Source organism: Microtus oregoni, unplaced genomic scaffold (assembly GCF_018167655.1).
Source record: "Microtus oregoni isolate MIOR12 unplaced genomic scaffold, Mior012 000035F_ref0000213, whole genome shotgun sequence".
NCBI lineage: Eukaryota > Metazoa > Chordata > Mammalia > Rodentia > Cricetidae > Microtus > Microtus oregoni.
Window position 1 is genome coordinate 3,900,033 of NW_024543094.1, and position 19,522 is coordinate 3,919,554.

General features: G+C 40.3%; 1 protein-coding gene across 7 annotated transcripts in view; it reads left to right on the forward strand.

Moving 5' to 3' along the window:
• Positions 1-19,522, forward strand: part of Hecw1 (HECT, C2 and WW domain containing E3 ubiquitin protein ligase 1) — a 256,017-nt gene that overhangs the window by 217,495 nt on the left and 19,000 nt on the right. For all 7 annotated transcript variants that reach the window (XM_041630717.1, XM_041630722.1, XM_041630720.1 and 4 more), the window contains 7 exons: positions 289-474; positions 4,765-4,899; positions 8,039-8,144; positions 10,533-10,629; positions 16,839-16,922; positions 17,286-17,395; positions 18,544-18,664. In XM_041630717.1, the coding sequence (XP_041486651.1) occupies positions 289-474; positions 4,765-4,899; positions 8,039-8,144; positions 10,533-10,629; positions 16,839-16,922; positions 17,286-17,395; positions 18,544-18,664 (839 nt within the window). The remainder of the gene's footprint in view (positions 1-288; positions 475-4,764; positions 4,900-8,038; positions 8,145-10,532; positions 10,630-16,838; positions 16,923-17,285; positions 17,396-18,543; positions 18,665-19,522) is intronic.

The following is a 19,522-nucleotide window of genomic DNA, read 5'->3' on the forward strand; positions in this document are numbered from 1 at the left end:
GGCAATGCTCAGAGATATTAGAGTGAGACCTGGGAAAGCCAAGGATGACTGACACTAGAAAGAAGATCTCTGGAGATCAGGTAGAATTGGCCGGCCAAATAGGCCCATGTGTGTCAAAAGCACATTTCCACATTGAGCGCTATGTCTGCTTTTAAAGTCTGCATTTTTAGCTCACACAAATGACCACCAAGCTGGACTCTTATTAGATCATGTTAGAGCACTCAGTGTGTTTACTCTGTGTTTCCTAATTTCACATCTTTCTCCTTCATTTTCCCCAAATCATCTCAGAGTGCCTACCGGGTCTTCACAAGTAGCACTTGCTTGAAGCACATGATTTTGAAGGTCCGACGAGATGCTCGTAATTTTGAACGCTACCAGCATAACCGGGACCTGGTGAATTTCATCAACATGTTTGCAGACACAAGACTGGAACTGCCTCGGGGTTGGGAGATCAAAACCGATCATCAGGGAAAGGTGAGGACAACCAGTGTGTAGGACTTTCACCAAACACTCTGGCTCACCAATGCAGATGTGGAAGAAAGTGAGGGGAAAACTATGGAGAAGGATGCTTACATGTCTCAGAGGTTTAATATTAGCCCCAGAAGAAAATGCAGATAGTGACTGTTGACATCAGGTTTCTTACTCATTCCACAGTGCATGGACACTGCATTATGAGATATTTAGCTTCTTAACTTCTTCCTTTTAGAAGCCGAATTGTACCATTGCTCTCCAGGGAAATAACATACTGCTTGGTTGAGGATTGCTATCTATCCTCTTTACATTTTTAAATTTTCCATTGAGTGCTTTTGTTCAATGGCCCATGTCTTTAGTTACTTTACTATAACCAAGCTAACTTATACAAGGGAAGTGTTTAATTTGGGGCTTATGGTTTCAGAAGATTAAAACCCATGATAATCATGGCAGGGAATGTGGTAGTTATGCATGGTGCTGGAACAGGAGTTGAGAGTTCACATCCTAAGACAAGATAAACATGGGGAACAGCCCAAGTCTTTTGAAACCTCAAAGCCTGTCCCCAGTAACACACCTCCTCCAAGGCCAAACCGCCTAATACTTCTGTCCTTGTCATTGTTCTACTGCCGTGAAGACACCATGACCAAGGCAACTCATATAAAGGAAAGAATTTAATTGGGGGCTTGTTTACAGTGTTATGTGCTTGGTCTATTATTGTCACAGCAGAGAGCATTGTAGCAGGGAACGTGGAGACAGGCAGCAGGCAAGTGCTGGAGGAGTAGCTAAGAGTTTACATCCTGATCTGTGGGCTGGAAGAGAGACTGGGCCTGGCGTGGGCTTTTGAAACCTCAAAGGCCACCCCGAGTAATACACTTTCTCCAACAAAACCACACCTACTCCAACAAAATAATACCTCCTAGTCCTTCTAATCCTTCCTTGAATCCAGACCTAGAACTCTCAGCTACCTCTACAGCACCATGTCTGCCTGCACACTACCATCTTTCTGCCTTGATGATAATGGACTAACCTTTGAAACAAGCCAGCCTCAGTTAAATGTTTTCCTTTATAAATGTTGCCGTGGTCATGGTGTCTCTTCACAGCAATAAAACTCTAAGACATAAGTTGGTGTCAGGGACTGGGGTATTGCTATGATAGTCCTGACTGTGTTTTTGTTTGGAAAACTATAGACTTTAGGACTTTGGATTTGGAAAGCAGTTGGATGCTTTAAGTGGGGCTTACTGGGCAGTACTAGTAGGAGCATGGAAGACAGTGGTGCTGAGACTGATCTGAATTCTGGGGGCCCAGCTCCAGAGGTTTTGGAGAAGAATATTAATATTTGGCCTGGAGACTATTCTTGTGATATTTTGACAAAGAATATTAATGCTTTCTAACCTTGTCCAAACTTTTGACAGTTTTTGTTTTCTCTTTTTGTGAAGAATGAGATGGAATTTCCATTGGAACTGCATTGAATAGGCAAGAAGCTTTTATTTTAAAAAATGGTCACTTTCACTACATTTATTCTATCAATAACTGAGTATGAGATGCCTTTTTTATTAATTAATTAATTAATTAAATTTTCCAGCATGATCATAGCTTCCCCTCCTTCTCTTCAGTCCCTCCACAAAAACCTTTCCTCTCCACACACCCCCATCCACTCCTCCTCCTTTAAGGCCCATGTAGCAGCAGGAAGGTCCAGCCTCTCTGATGAACTGAACCCCAAGCAGCCATTAAAAACTTATTTATTTGACATCATGAAATCTGCAGACAAATGGATGGAACTAGAAAAAAAATCCTGAGTGAGGTAACCCAGACCCAGAAAGACAAACACAGTATGTTCTCACTCATACGTGGATTGAATATTAAAAGAAAAGCAAAGGATAACCAGACTACGATCCATAGCTCCAGAGAATTGGGAGTGTAGGGCTCAAGGGGGAGGGTGGAAGGGAAAAAGATAGGAAGGAAGAGGAGTGGGAAAATACATAGCTCAATGAAAACAATAAAAAAAAATATGTAGCAATGTGGAGACAGAGAGATTCTCAGAGAGGGAATATTACTTTTGTTCCTGCCATTTTGCTGGACATTTATATCAGCTGTAAGAGTTTTGGATGAGTCGTTCATGTCTCTTATATCTGTGACTATTCTTTGACTTCTTATTCTATTTTTATCCCTTTTGTTTTCTTCTTACATATTATTTAGTAAAACTTCAAACACTATTTATTGAGTGGGACAGAAAATCTGTACACCCTTGTCTTTTTCCTGGTCTTAGTGGGAATGCTTTTTTCTTCACTTAGCACAATGCTGGCTGTAAGAGTGTATCATGGCTGGTTTTTATGTCCACTTGACCCAAGCTAGGGTTATCTGGGAGAAGAAATCTTAATTGAGAAAATGATGCCATCTGATCATGTAAGCAAGTCTGCAGGACATTTTCTTGACTGGTAATTTATGTGGAAGGACCCAGATCACAGTGGGTAGTACCAACAACCCTGCGCTGGTGGTCCTGGGTCCTTTAAGAAAGCAGGCTGAGCAAGCCATGAGGAGAAAGTCAGTAAGAAGCACTCCTCCCTGGCCTTTGCTTCAGTTCCTGCCTCCAGGTTCCTGTCCTAAGTTCCTGTTCTGAATTCACTTGGTAATGGAGTGTGATCCGAAAGTGGAAAGCTGAAGTAAACCCTTCCTCCTGAAGTCTCTTTGGTTCTGGTCTCTTTTTTTTATTTATTTATTAAAGATTTCTGTCTCTTCCCCGCCCACCGCCTCCCATTTCCCTCACCCTCCCCCAATCAAATCCCCCTCCCTCATCAGCCCAAAGAGCAATCAGGGTTCTCTGCCCTGTGGGAAGTCCAAGGACGACTCACCTCCATCCAGGTCTAGTAAGGTGAGCATCCAAACTGCCTAGGCTCCCACAAAGCCAGTACGTGCAGTAGGATCAAAAACCCATTGCCATTGTTCTTGAGTTCTCAGTAGTCCTCATTGTCCGCTATGTTCAGCGAGTCCGGTTTTATCCCAGGCTTTTTCAGACCCAGGCCACCTGGTGGGGATGCAAACTTGTGCAACCACTTTGGAAAGCAGTGTGGCGGTTTCTCAGGAAATTCGGGATCAACCTACCCCTGGACCCAGCAATACCACTCTTGGGAATATACCCAAGAGATGCCCTATCATACAACAAAAGTATATGCTCAACTATGTTCATAGCAGTATTGTTTGTAATAGCCAGAACCTGGAAACAACCTAGATGCCCTTCAATGGAAGAATGGATAAAGAAAGTATGGAATATATATATTAAAGTACTACTCAGCAGTAAAAAACAAGGACTTCTTGAATTTTGCATGCAAATGGATGGAAATGGTTCTGGTCTCTTATCACACCAAAGAAACCCAAAGACAGGTTGCCAGTCTAGCCTTTATTACTTTGAGGTATGTTCCTCTATCCTTAACTCTGTTACTCATAATGCTGGATTTTTTTCAAAGGGTTCTTTTATATTTATTGTTGAGATGACCATGTGATTTCTTTCTTTGAGTTCATTTATGTGGTGAATTTGGAGGTTTGGCTTATTTCAATTCAACAATTTCTGCATCTTTGGAATGAAGTCAGTTTTATTGTTTTCTAGAAGACCCAGATTCAGCTTCCAGTATCCATGTCAGGGGTTCCCAGCAACCTGTAACTCCAGCCCCAGGTATCCACTTTTGTCTTTCATGCACATCTGTGTCATGAAGATACACATCCAAGTGTTTTAAAGCTATCTATTAATAACAATAGAAACTACTGTTGAATGCCCATGTCTTTTTCCTCATCTAATTTTAAAGATGAGTGTCAGGTAGGTTTGAAATGATAGAAAAGAGAAAGAGTCAAGTACATATGATGACTGCAATGGCCAGTGTTAATTGTCATCTTGACAGAATTGAGAAGCACCCAAGAGATGGCCTTTGGACGCACCTGTGCAGGGTTTTCTTGATTACATTAATCGAGGTGGGAAGAACCACCCCCAGGCATGACCCTGTTCACTGGCTGAGATCCTGGAGGATATGGATGGAGAGGAGGAACTGAGGAGCAGTACGGATTCATTTGCTTTCTGGCTCCTGATCGTGGATGCAGCTGCTTCAAGCTTCTGCTGCCTTGACTTCCCCGTCACCATCAATTTATCTTCTAATTGTCAGGATAAACCCTTTCTCCCTTAAATTGCTTTTGTCCAAGTATTTTATCATAGCCATAGGAGACAAAACTATGACACTGGGTCCAATAAGAGCCTTAGTGTATCAACTCCCATCTCTCACAGCGCACTGTCTTATTGTCCATCTGCAGTCTTTCTTTGTGGACCACAACAGCCGAGCTACCACTTTCATTGATCCCCGAATCCCTCTTCAGAATGGCCGCCTTCCCAGTCATCTGACCCATCGGCAGCACCTCCAGAGGCTCCGGAGTTACAGTGCTGGAGAGGTAAGTTCTCTATGCCCTGAATCACTGTTCCCAAATCTTTGCTCTTCTCTGGGGCCAGAAAAAAAAAATTCTTGGTTTTCATGACCTAGGGTTGTCTGTCCTACAAGGGGTGAAGACATATGCATATTTTTGCAATGGAAGAATGAACCACCATGTAGTGTGCCCATTCAGCTACCTATATATCTCTCAGGCTGTCCCCTTCTGTTCCTTCCTCTGCCCAAATCACCCTTACTGAAAGTCTACCTGGTATAAAGGAAACTTATGTCAAGAGATGTCTATATATACATCAAAAGAGTCCTCTTGTCATCTGGTCACCTGCAAACACTACTAAAAGGGCAAAGTTGCTGACAGTCAGCATATGAGTGACTTAAAATCTTACCTTTCCATCAGACCCTAGCGAGAACTTCAATAATATGACCATAAACTAAGAGCTGAGAGGGAAAAGAAAAGAAAAAAAAAAAGAAGGAACCAGGCCCTTGGAGTACTCTGTCCCCATTCGTCAGTCTCCCTGGTTTTATCTTCTTTTACCCTTTATGAATACTTCCTGCTGAACAACGAAAGGCTGCTGCCTTTCTGAAGGACCGTATTCATTGCCTTTCTAAACTGAAGCCTGTATCCCATACCGGCCCCTTTCTCCTTTTCTCAAGCCAAGAATCAAAACACTTCTGTTTTCTACTTCCAATCCATTCTAAATAATGTTATAGTAAATTCTCCTTTCCTTCCTGACAATCTGAGACCTCTTTTCGTAGAAACCATCAGGATCTCAAGAGATGTGATCTTGAGATCAATTTCCTGTGGAAACTTAGGGAAGTGAATTACAGTGAGGTAAAAACATGGAAACAGCGCTACGGGAAGGATCTATCTGCCTATCTGTTCTACAGAATGTCGCTCTAGGTAGACCTTCCATGCAGCTAATGGGGAACTGGAACCACAGCAACCCGCCTAACAGCCACTGCTCCAGAATGCTGATTTAAAAGAACAGCCATTGGCTGCTTTTTTGGGAGAAATTTCTCCCAAGGGAACTCATGGCTTACTGCCAACATGACAAAATGAACTGGTCTTTCGTGAGACTTCTTGGATGTCACTGTTTTAGGAGACTGCTGAAGCATGTGACATCTTTCTTCCTACACATAAAATGAGCATGTGGTCGCATGAAGAGGAATGTCTTATATCTCCAAACCGTATGCAAATGTCAAACCTTAAGATTCAATCATTCTCAGACTACAGAAAGCAAAATCTCAGCTTCCTGATTCACTGTGCACAGCATCCCTCCCCGGGGACACTTTAGCAGCATTTCAAAGGGTAAAGGTTATATTATCTTGAGATTATAGAAAATAAATTAAAAATTCTGCATCAACTTGAAATATTCCATTTTAATTTTTTATAATACCCAAGGCTTTTAATATTATTGAGGCAATGTCTGTATTGATGTGGAATAACTGCATGTAATAAGAAAACTGGGTCCTGCAGACAAATTTGCAGAAGATATAGATCTCTTACAATTGCAAGTAGTTGTCTGAAATATAAATTCTAAAAATGTGTGCTAGCCAATAAGATGGACTCAGGTCTGCTAGCTGAGTTTGATCCTAGATCCCACAAAGCAGTAGGAGAGAACTGACTCAGGAGATGGTCCTTTGGTTGCCATGTCTGCATTCTGGTATGTGCCTGTGTACACACACTTGCATGTACGTATGCACATGCTCACACACATACACATGCAAACACGCAAAAATAAGTAGACAAGCAAATGATTTTTTCAAAACTTTTCTATTCGAAAAGAAAGATTGTGATCGAGGGTACGACTTGCATTGCTTGTGAAACATATTGATATGTCAAAATAGCTCTGACGCAGTTCAGTTAATAACTGTCCTCTTCATCATCCAAGAATTATCTGAAAGGGTATTAACATACACCTTTCTGTTATCTAATTCATCTAATCCAAGTGAGCTCTACTTATCACATTTTCAAACCTCACCCGTCTATTCTCCTTATCTCTCTCTTCTGGTAGCTTTGCCCTGACATGGGAGAAGTCAAGATATGTAGCAGGTAGAATCTAAAAGGCAAAGAATATCTGATACATATTCTAAAGTGGAAAATCTATACTGTCTTGGTCTCTTTTATTTGGTTTTTGAAGCAGGGTTTCTCTGTGTAACAGCCCTGACTGTCTTGGAACTCGCTCTGTAGACCAGGCAGGACTTGAGCTCACTAATACCCACCTCTTCTGCCTCCCAAGTGCTGTGATTAAAGGCATGTGCCACCACTGCCCAGCGCCTCTTATCCCTACTTCAGCACCTCTTATCCCTACTTCCATTTCTAGACATTTAGGATTACAGCCATGCACCACCATGTTGGGCTTTAAGGTCTTAAGGAACAACATAAATATAGACTCATGCTAGAATAAAATCATTATCATGTTTTAGCACTTAAGGAATTAACTTTCAAAATTGACCTATATTTCAATTAATCATCATAAGTATGGATATTAAGCTAAGTAAAGATATTTATCACAGGAGGTTTTGTCAAATTTCCAACACAAATCAAGATACCAGATGCAGTCTGACAGTGGGGTTTGGTATAAATTAACACCTTGTAGTCAAATATTAGTTAAAATCCCAATTCTCTCTCCCACAATTGAAAATTTTGGATAAATTTACTTTCTTTGAAACCTTAGATGTTATATGTATAAAATTGTATAATCAAAATACAATGTGGAAAGAATCCAGAGCAGTGATTGGAATAATAGATTGCTAAGCCAAGAGGGCTATTGGAGAACGGTCAATATTACTGAAAGAGCAAGTACAACCCATGTTCGCTATTGAAGTTCAATGCCAAATCTCTGAAAAGAAAATCATAGACCTAGATTTCTACTAGTGCTTATAGAGAGTTTATTTCTCTATTTATGGTCAGTGCATTGATAACATTTGACACAATCACTTTTACAGAGCATAATACAACATTCCACTTACTCAATTTTTAATACTTGCTTGGCTTTCATCACTTTAAGGATTGTAACTTTATTTTCTGAATCTAGGTAATGCCAAGATGTTTTAAATATTTATGCAGGCAAAAGAAAATGGTTTTAAAGAAAAATCCATAATTGATGACAGATTTTCAATCTCACACTTTTATTTTAAATTAGGCCTCAGAAGTCTCTAGAAACAGAGGAGCATCATTGCTGGCCAGGCCAGGACACAGCCTAATGGCTGCCATTCGAAGTCAGCATCAACATGAGTCCTTGCCACTGGGTATGTATCCTAAGTCACTGCGCCTCTAGCAACCCAATTGCTGTCCCTGCCATGAGCCTTTTTAATAGTCCTGCATTTTCTTTCTCTTTTTTTTTTCTTTTGAATCAGATTCTCACTGTGTATATTTAGCTATCCTGGCACTTAGTGTGTAGACTAGGCTATCCTAAAACAAACAAGATTCGCCTGACTGTCCAGCGCACCAGCATGCCTGGCCTCCCCTCTTTCATGACACTTCCCAGCTTTTTACTCTCTTCCTCCTCATCTCACTCAGTTCATTTTCTAGACCCTCCCACCCTTCTTCTTTGTTTTATTCAATAGTCAATTAAATCCAGAAATACGGGGTTTAAATGAAACAATTGATTCATTTTCTTGTTGGTGTAAGCAAGGTTTTACATTGCTTTCTTTGTTTACTGTTGCTAAGGATTATATGTAGAAGATTATATGTGCTAGGCAAATACTCTACCATTAAGCCATATCTCCATATTTTAATTTTTGTGGCATAGTCTCATGAAGTTGCTAAAGCTGGACTTCCTCCATAGACCAGGCAGGCACTGAATCATCATGATCTTTCTGCCTTAGATGTCAGAGTAGAACTTTGCCACTACACCCAGCTACATGTAGGTGTGGGTTTATAATATAGCAATTTTAATTTATATTTAGAAAGATTAAACGTGTATACAACGTGCTTTGATCATGATCTACCCACCACTCTCCCCTCCAACTCCTTTCAATCCCTCCTCCTGTTTAACCCACTCTGTCCAATTAGTGCTGCTCATATACACATGGGTATGGGGCCATCTGCTGGAGAATGCGCACCCTACCAAAGGACACACCACTGAAAAATTCGACTCTCCCTCTCCTACCAGTCATCAACTGCTAACAACTTGTTGTAGGTGGCCGCATATTTGTTCCCAGCCACCCAGACTCCCAAAATAATCACACATAAACTATATTCTTTAAATCACTGCTTGGACAATCGCTTAAGCATATTTCTAGGTAGCTCTTATATCTTTGATTAACCCATTTCTATTATTTTATATTTTACCATGAGGCTCATGATCTACCAGCAAGGTTCCAGCTGGCAATTTGTGTCTTTTTTCTCTGGTGGCGACATGGCATCTCACTGACTCTGCCTTCTTTCTCCCAGCATTCATCTTAGTCCCCCCACACACACCACCTAGCTCTACTCTGCCCTATCACAGGCCAAGCCAGGTTATTTATTCATTAACCAATAAAAGCAACACATACACAGAAGGACTTCCCACACCAATAACTCTTCAGTTTGTGACAGGACCTCATGAGCTCCTCCCCGTACAAGCTGGGATATTGACTGGCATGTAGCAACAGCAGCTGCTGTGAGTTCCTAAGTCCAACAGCCCTGTCGCATCCAGGAGACATTGTTTTGTCTTCTCTTCCCCAACCTCCTTACTCTTAGAATCTTTCTGCCCCATTTTCTGTGATGTGTTATGATCCTTGAGTGGAGGGGTGTTACAAATGTCCCATTTAGGGCTGAGTGTTATATAGTTGCCTAGCCTCTGCATTCTGACCAGCTGTGAGTCTCTGCACTAAGCACCATCCATAGACAAAAAGAAGCTTCTCAGATGCGGAGTGGGAACTGCACTCCTCTATGAGTAAAAAGATTAATAATAAAAGGGCAATGTGATACTATGCCCACCTATCAACATACTAATGGTTCTCTCCAGGCCTGTGACCTCTCCAGCCATATTCTTCATCAGTTTTAGAAGATCAGACCAGAGTTCCCTCCTGTAGAACAAGTTCTAAATCCATTTTATAACGTGGTTGACACCCTCTGTTATATTCATGACACTACTGCACCAGTGGGAATTCTTGGTTGACAGCTGCATAAGATTGTTGCTCTGTGCACTCTTTATGCCGCCCTTTCCATGTATGTATGAGGAAAGCAAGCATAGTCATCAACTTTTTTAAGCAAAATGAGGTGAGAAAGTCTGAATAATGTGTATTTTCATCCCTGTGGCCGGAAAATCCACACACAGCCATGGTAGCAATTGCAAAACACTCAGAAAAGGATTTTTTTGAACTCACAAAGGATCTTCTGTCATGTTAACTTTGGAAAAGAACCACGAAGGCTAGAATAAATACAGATGTCTTCACAGGAGAGCTGTTCTCATCTTCATCCTCCCTCCAATGTGGATGAAGTTAACACCCTGCACACTCCTGGGACTTCCAGATCACTGCTCAGACTGATCTCTTTTCACTTATCTTTTAAGATAATAATGCTTTTTGTCCCATTTTTATGCAAGAGCTTATTTCCTTAAGAGAAATTCAAATGTCACGTTATTCCCTAGGGTGAAGCGGGCATTTTATTGTCACCTAGCTCAACCATTGTTCTGCTTTTTTCTGTTTCAGCATATAATGACAAGATTGTGGCATTTCTTCGCCAGCCGAACATTTTTGAAATGCTACAAGAACGTCAGCCAAGCTTGGCAAGAAACCACACACTCAGGTAGGGTTCATTTCCCATCCCTAGAACACTTGGTTCTTCCAGTCTTTTTCCAGGTTGAAAAGCAATACTGTAGAGACAGACCCGCTGAGGCGCATGGCACCTTCCATGGCTGCATAGAAGGTTTAAGCTGAGACCTGAAAAGGAAGGGTCCAGGGTTCTGGAAAATTTCTCAGAGAAGGTAGTCCTATCCCATTACATAGTGTTAAAATTATTTCTACTAATTCAGAGGAAAAAGAAAGGGAACAACATAGTTTTCATGAAAGATTAGTTATATAAAGCACTATCTAAATTATTTTTGTTTTGAAATATAATTGCTTAATGATAAAAAACAACTAGGTGACAACCTTCAAAAATAAACAAACACAAAGTATTATATGTATGCTAACTACTTAAATCCTAGTATATATGTCATTTTTAAAATTTTTATTTTTGAGATTATAATTATATCATTTCCCTCTTTCCTTTCCTCCCTCCAGACCCTCTACTATACCCTTCTTGCTCTTGTTCAGATCTATGGCCTTATTTTTTTATTATTTGCTGTTACATACATCATATGTATATACATGCATATTTATAAATACATAAACACAGCCTGTTCAGCCTGTGTGATGTTACTTGTATGTATCTTCAGGACTGACAATTTAGTATCGTATAACTAATTTCTGTGTCCTCCCCTCAGCATTCCTTAGTTGCCTGTAGCTCTTTGTCTAGGATTGGAGCATTGGTGTCATCCTGGTTCAGTTCATATTTAGGCACTTATGTTGGTGAGACCTCATGAGTGTGGCTTCTAACATTCCTAGGAGCCAAGACTACATGTTTCTCTGGCTCCTACAATCTTTCCATCCATGCTTCCACAATGATCCCTGAGCCTTAGTTGCCAGGAGTTGTGTTGTAGATGTATCAGTTGGGACTGGGCTCTTAAACTCTGCATTTTGACTGGTCATGATTTTTTGTAATAGTTTCTACCTGCTGCAAAGAGAAGTTGCTTTGATAAGAGATGATGACTATGCTTATCTGTGGGTATAAAGGCAAATATTTATAATGCAATTAGGGATTATACTGGTTTAGTAAGGTGGCAACTTTAGGTTCTCCTCCAAAATCTGTGGCTTGCTGAACCCTGAGCAGATGGCTGGGTTCCAGTCATATATGCATGGGATGACAATTGATTTAAAGAGAGGACAAGAACTTGAAAGAGAGCACAGGCTACATGGGAGGGTTTGAGACAAGACAGGGAAGGTGAAAATGATATAATTATTTTATAATCTCAAATAATAATCATAATAATTTTTAAATTTTGGATATGAGATCAAGCCAAGAGTATTGGTGCTCCAGTAGTAACTAGCCAACCTTTCTAATAATCAACCACAAATGTCATTGTACTTGCAGATAGCAACTAAATATGCATTTCAGGGCTTCTTATTAAAATTGCAGCGTTCTCTCTCAGGAGCTCTATTATCTAGGTTTCAAAGGACTTAAAGCTGTTTATTCACACATTGTCGTTCTGCAGTTGGCACTGTTAGACTCACAAATTGGGGGTTATTTTAGGAAAAACCTTCTGTTTCACTGAGTAGAACAAAGAGTGAAGCATATGGCAACAACCTTTTCATAAACAATACACGATAGAAAGGTAAGTTAGATCACAGTCAGCATTAATAGTAAAAATAAATGAGCCAGGCATATTTTACAGTACACAGACTCTGTTTGTGAGCCGAGTTCATTCAAGATCAGATGATCTTCCTACAGCTTGCTGGTTTTCTCCTGCTGTTGCACACATAAGGGAAATCCCACAGCGTGGAAATCCCACCCTAGGTCTGTGTTTTTCAAATCTGTTAAAATGTTAATGAATCACTTGAAGCTCTTGTCAGAAAGCAGATTTAGATTCGTGGCTTAACTTCCAATACTGGTTTTTACTTTAAAAAGTTGTGTGTTATAGAAATAAAAATTGTAAATACATATTTATATACCAGTTTTTGTGCATTATAGGTATTTTAGGTAGATAGTTAATAGCATGATTCCTTATGACTTTTTCAGGCATCTCACTGTTATTTTACCATCTTTCTGAATTCATCTTCCTCCCTATTCCCTCATTAGAGCTGCTTTCTCTTTCCCATTTCCCCCATCAGATCTTTTGTACCATTTTCCCCTGTCTGTTGCTCATCCCAGCCCAGAAATAGTCCCTTTTTACTTTCCTGGTTTCTGCAGTTACTACAGGATATGTACTCACATCTAAAGATTTGGTGCTCATAACCTCAAATGAGAGAGAACATGCGACATTTGTCTTTCAGGCACCAGGTTGCTTCACTCAGTGTGGTCTTTTCCAGTTCCAATCATTTACCTGAAATTTTCATGGTCTCATTTTCATTATTTATTCATCAGCTGAATGACATTGGGCTGTTTCCATTTTATAGCTGCTGTGAATAAGCAAAAATGAACATGACTGAACAAGTACCTGAGGAGTAAGATGTCCAGCACTTTAGGCATATGCGAAGGCATGGTATAACTGGGTCAAAGGGTGGATTTATTTTTAGCTTTCTGAGATTTCTCCACATGAGTTCCAGAGTGGCTGGACCAATCTACAATACACAAACAGTGGATAGGAGTGCCCTTTCCCCCATGGCCTCTCTATCATTTACTGTCAGGTGTCTTCTTGATCTATGCCATTCTGACTGGGGCAAAATGTTTTGATTGTTTTGATTTTCATTTCCCTAATTGCTAAGATAGTGAACATTTTTAGAGTTATTTCTTGTCCTTTACCTTTATCCTATATCCTTTATCTTTATTTTATATCCTATACCCATTTACTTTATCTTTACCCTATTTCCTTTATGTTCTTTATTCTTTATCTTATAATCCTTTATCCTATATCCTTTATCTTTATCCTTTATCCTATATCATCATCCTATGGGTCTATAGGCTGAAGATGGATGCCCATGTTACAGAAGAACTTTGGGTGACTGTTGAAGCAGCAAGATGTCTCTGTTAATTATAAGGTTTTGGAAGTTGCTTAAATGCACTTCCTGTTTACTTAGATAATATTATGTTGGCATACAAAAGAGTTCCACAATAGCCCAGAATGGCGCATAATAAAGGTTTATTTATCTGGGGATAAACTCACAGAAAGAGTAGTGATCTGCAGTTCTCTGTGTGTGCTGGGAACTGGAACCAAATGCAGCAGCCAAGAGTTCTGCGCACACTTTTTGTCTGTATTTATAGTATATTAGATCATGCCCCAAGTGGGCCGTTATCTTAAAGGCTGTTGGCTGAAGGAGTTCCCACAACAATATTGTATCCTTCTGGGGTCTTTGATGGAGTTGAAGATAGACAGTTATAGCTATAGTTTTCCTTAGTTATGATAAAAGATAAATTATGAAACTTTAGACTCACAGAGAAATATTTTAACTACAATTCTTCTTTGATACCTGTTTTGTTATGTGTAATTTTACTATGTTAAAGTTAAAAACCTTCCTTTTTATTTAGATAGAAAAGGGAGATGATATGGAATTCCCCTCTGTATGCTATGAATATGTTTTATTACCATTGTTTAATAAAAAAGCTACTTTGGCCTATGGCAGGGCAGAATATAGTTAGTCAGGAAAACTAAACTGAACATAGGGAGAAAGATGGCAGAATCAAAAAGACACCATGTAGCTTCTGAAGGAGAAAGATGCCAGAACCTTACTTATAAGTCATAGCCTAGTGGCAATACACAGATTAATAAATAGAAATGAGTTAATTTAAGATGTAAGAGCTACCAAGGAATATGCCTAAGCTGTTGGCCAAACAGTGTTGTAATTAATATAGTTTTGTGTGATTGTTTGGGTCTGGGTGGCCAGGAAAGGAACAAGCAGTCTCTGTTTATACTTATCCTTTTTCTTTATCTCATATCCTTTATCCTAGATATTTTTTCTTTTGAAAAATTCTTTGTTCATGTCCCAGGCCCATTTTAAATGGGTCATTTGATTTTTTTGCCTGTTTAAGTACTTTATATATTCTAGTATTGATCTTCTGTAAGATATATAGCTACCAAAGCTACTCTCCAACTCTATGGGCTTTCTCTTCACCACATTGATTGTCTCAGCACAATTTCCATCTTGTTGAGCAGGTCTCAAGTCCAATTATACATCTTCTGCTTACCATCAAGGTATGAGTGGCCTATGACCTTAGGATTATCATGCCATGCTGGTCCTTGTTGTAGTTCAAAGGCATCATAACTGGGTAGAACTGTTAGTTGCCTTCCTCCTTCAGAAGCTTTGGTGGTGATTTCTGGCACCATGAAAGCTATTGCTCAGGAAGGAAGCTTTCAGGTCAGATCTGTCTCAGGGCCCTGGGATTCACATTTCAGAAGAACATGTGGTGTCTCTAGCAAATGGGCTTACCTTCCACCTCTGCAGGACAACCAAGGGCAGTAGCACTTACCTGTGTTTTAGGGAATCTCTTGACAATCCTGACCAGCAACTCAAAAGAGGACTTCTATGCCTGGTTTGAGAAGGCGGTTGTTAGATGGTCTTTGGTTCTCAGAGGAGCATCGCAGCCTAGATGAGAAAATTTCCATTTAAATTACATATGAATATTTATGCACTGACTTACTTATATCTATTAAATGTGATTTTAAGGAGATAGTTAAGAAATGGGCTTCTTTCACTCCCTGAAAAGTTTATAGCCCAGCCTGTTTTATTTTCCAAGTCCCAGTTAGAGAAGCCACTGTGAACACCCCAAGGTTCTGCTTATAGCAATTACTGCACTGATACTTTACCTCTACTGAGGTTGGATGTTGGGAGCAGTGAGACCCCAGGTCCTGAATTCTTGTAAACAACTTGTTTTCCCCTGATCTGAGTGCCTACAGCTGCTCTGACCACGAGACCTTCAGGAGTTCCTGATGGCAGGAGAGTGGTTTCTGGTGGGTTTGGCTGGGGCATGGCTATCTCGATATAATCTGCCCCTGAACACAATAAAGAGGGCATTCTTGGGCTTTGGTATCAGTGTTAAAAAGTCTGCGTGTTGGTCTGTCTCTGCGAGTGTATTCTCAACCTCCAGCCCCTTTCCCGAAGCTCGCAATCTGGGGTCTAGCGCTTAGAGCGCAGACCCAGGCCTCAGTGCTCGGCAGTTGGATCCCAAGGCATCTCCTCTGTTCAGCAACATCTTGTGCATTTTAGTAGAAACCCCTTACCTTAAAGAATCTCCATTCTACAATACTAGTTAAAGAAAAAAGTCTTCAATTTGAGAGGGAGTGGAGATGCAAAGGAGCCATTGGAGGGGGAGAGGAATGGTGGAAATGATATAAGGACAGTACTCATAAGTTAAATTCTCAAAGAAATAAAGACGTGAAATTGAAAGCTTAAGTAAAATGCATATATATATATGGAGTCACTGTCAGAAAGAAAACAATGGCAGTATTCCCTATTCCCTACTGGGGTAAACTAAATGAAGGGTATATAAAGTCTCTTTGATTTCTATTTTAATTACACATGTGCCTTATTTTATATCAAAATAAAATTTTAAATTAAAAGTTAAATATTTAAAAATAAAATCAATTCTTAAATTTTTGTCAAATTTAACTGCAAAAGGCAAACTTTAACTCATTCAGAGCACACATATATAGAACGAGCAGTGATGTTGCTATTATCAGGGAAGCAAATTGAAAGTCGATTTGAGCAAAATAAATACTTCCTACCTATAGACTTACTTGAAATAATTTTCCAGATTAGAGCTAGAGATCAGAATGGGTAAGCTGTAACTAAAGAAAGATAGAGTGAGGTCTATGTTTTCACTAAATCTGGATGTCCTTGTAGTTCTAAAGGCTTGGTTCCCTCTGTTCTCAGCATGGCATTAGACACTTTCTATTAGGCACAAGATTTCTCTTGAGACAGCTTCCCCTTGTCCTCCTGTGGCTCCCAATGTGCCTTAAGCCAAGAGCTGTCTTTTCACAGCCTCCCCGGCCTTACTCCGTTCTTGTCTATCGCAACCAGACTCTGACTTTACTTGGCCTCCTCAACTTCTGACTCTTGTGTGAATCTCAGAAAAGCCACCCCTTATAAAGCTTCCCGAGAATTCAGATGACTTCGAGCACTACAAAATGCACCAGAATTCACTGAGGAAAGTTGTTAGTCATTCTGCAAAAAGGGATAGAAAATAAATCTGAAATTATTTATGTATTCCTTGGCTTTTCAGTTGCTATGTAATTCTCATTTTCTTTTCAAATTTGGTTCTAGGGAGAAAATCCATTATATTCGGACAGAGGGTAACCATGGGCTGGAGAAACTGTCCTGTGATGCAGATCTGGTCATTTTGCTGAGGTAAGGGGTTGGACCTGAGACCTTGGAAAGCTACCGTAGAGGACGGGTGGGGAGGTTGGAAAAGCGTTTGGCGCCCTAAAAAGGATGAGAACCAAACACTTTCCACTTGTTCTAGATCTTAGAAGTAGAGCTTCTGTCCATGACTGACAGTCTTGACACTCCTTGTTGTGCATCCTTGTCTCTGGACGCACAACCAGACAGAGCACTGGGGCTCTAAAGTCCTTGATGGAGACTTTATGATGAGGCTAATAAAGATTCAAGAACCGGAGAATTTGCAAGTGGGAATTCTAACTGCTCTTCTACAATCTGTGCATACTTTCTCATGGGACGGACAACTAACTTTCCTCTTTTTAACCTTTGTAGTCTCTTTGAAGAAGAGATCATGTCCTATGTCCCCCTGCAATCTGCCTTCCACCCTGGGTATAGCTTCTCTCCCCGCTGTTCACCCTGCTCCTCACCTCAGAACTCCCCAGGTAACTTGAAATTCCGGCCTGGTGTCATCTAAGTGCTCGTGTGTGTTTTCACCAACTGAAAGGGAATTCAAGATAGCTGTGTGTGTGTGTGTGTGTGTGTGTGTGTGTGTGTGTGTGTGTGTGTTCTCTTCTGTGTTTCTGTGTGTGTTCTCTCTTCATCCCGTTCAGTTTTCTCATCAACAATACACTCGAAATTAGGTGTTGACAAACTGCTGGCTGTTTTTATGATTTCCCAAAGCTACAGTGGGACTTGTTCATGTTTCTAGATGATTGAGAAAGGAAATGAGATAGAGCTGAATTAGTTAGCCCAAGCTAGCCAAAAGCTTATGACTATCTTGTTCCAGCTCCAGGATACTGAGATTGCAGGGGTGTTCCATCATGCCGAAGTGAAGCACTAAAATCAAACCCTATTATTTCTAAGTAATGATTCTGGGAATCTTCCCACGCTTGTTTATGTGAGAACGAGCACAGGTGGGCAGGGGTGGGGCAGAGTGTACGCGTGGTGTGTCCAGACCAAGGCCGCAACGACGTTCTGGGACGCACAGGAGAGAACTGCAGGATGCACCGAGGATCCAATTGGTTTTGAATTAACTTTTGGTAGTTGTGTGTTCAGAAAACTTCTCCACAGCTTCCATATTCAGTTACACAGTTTATTGAATGTTGATCTAATATGAACCCCTAAGTGCTTGAGTCCTTGTGTCTCAGCATGTTTCTTTTCTTCCAGCATCGGTGTCAATGTAGAGGCATGGAAAATACACATGCTGAGGGCCTCTTGCCTCATGCTGCCTCTAGTCTTCTTACAGCAGCTTACAAGAAAACTTGTATTTAGGTCATTTTACGTTAATACTATCAAATTACCCAAATACTAAGCAAGTCAAGGCCATTTCCATGGAGGTGCTTTTAATAGAAACACGACTTAAATCATTTCAGAGGAAGATAAAAAACATTCCCATCAGAATCCTTTTTTTATTTTCCTATATTACTTCAGTTTAATATAGAAGTAACTGAGAGTGGCAGCAATGAAAGCGACTCCTGAGATGCCCACAAAGGCTAGGATCCTGCTTCCGGGGGCACTTGCCCTACTCTCGCTCTGCACATTTGTTCTTGGACGAGAAAGACGACCAAGGACTGTCTGCTTCTCTCTACAGGTTTACAGAGAGCCAGCGCAAGAGCCCCTTCACCATACCGAAGGGATTTTGAAGCTAAGCTACGCAATTTCTACCGAAAACTGGAAGCCAAAGGATTTGGTCAGGGCCCGGGTAAAATTAAGTGAGTATCTAGTATTTGGTCCTAAATTAAGGGAATAGCCTTTCTTATCTATTCACTGTTTGCATCATTGAATATTATATATATATATATATATATATATGGTAATGCTTAATGGCCTGAAAGAGAGGAATAGGAAAATTAGAAAGTTGGAAGAGAAAAAGAAAAAGTGTTCAGGTACTTGGGAGAAAGGAAAAAGACAGGAAAGGGGAGGAAAAATAAAAAGAATTATAAATATAAGACAAACAGGTACATGAGATCCACAATAGACTTTTACAGAAAACAAAGACCCTTAAACTGAGATAAAATGCTCTATTTCCATTCATGTAAGAGTAATTGAACCAGGCAGTGGTAGTACACACCTTTAATCCCAGCCCCGGGGGGGGGGGGGCAGAGGCAGATGGATCTTTGTTAGTTTAAGGCTAGCCTGTTCTACAGAGCATGTTCCAGGACAGCCAGGACTATTATATAAAAAAACCTTGTCTTGGAAAACCAATAATAATAATAATCAAGGCAAATTTTAATTCATTTCTCAGATTTGTGGATGCTTAGCAACTTTGCAAGGAAGTCCAAGTAGAATAGGTGTTACCTGAACCCTGGGTTTGTTATTTTAGCGGAAAAGCTGAGCTCAAACTTAAAATCCTAATTGAAGGCAACTCCTAACCTAAGAGACAGGATACCAATTGACAGAAAAACATTTTTAAATGCAGTTGAGAATGTCCAAAGATAAGCATCCGTATGTTCATATATTCTTTGTGTGCCAGTAATTTGAGTGTGTCGAACCCAGTACCAGACTAATAGAACCTCTCCCTTGTTCACTCCTCTCTCATTAGAGAAGCCAATGAGTGAAGCCATACTAAT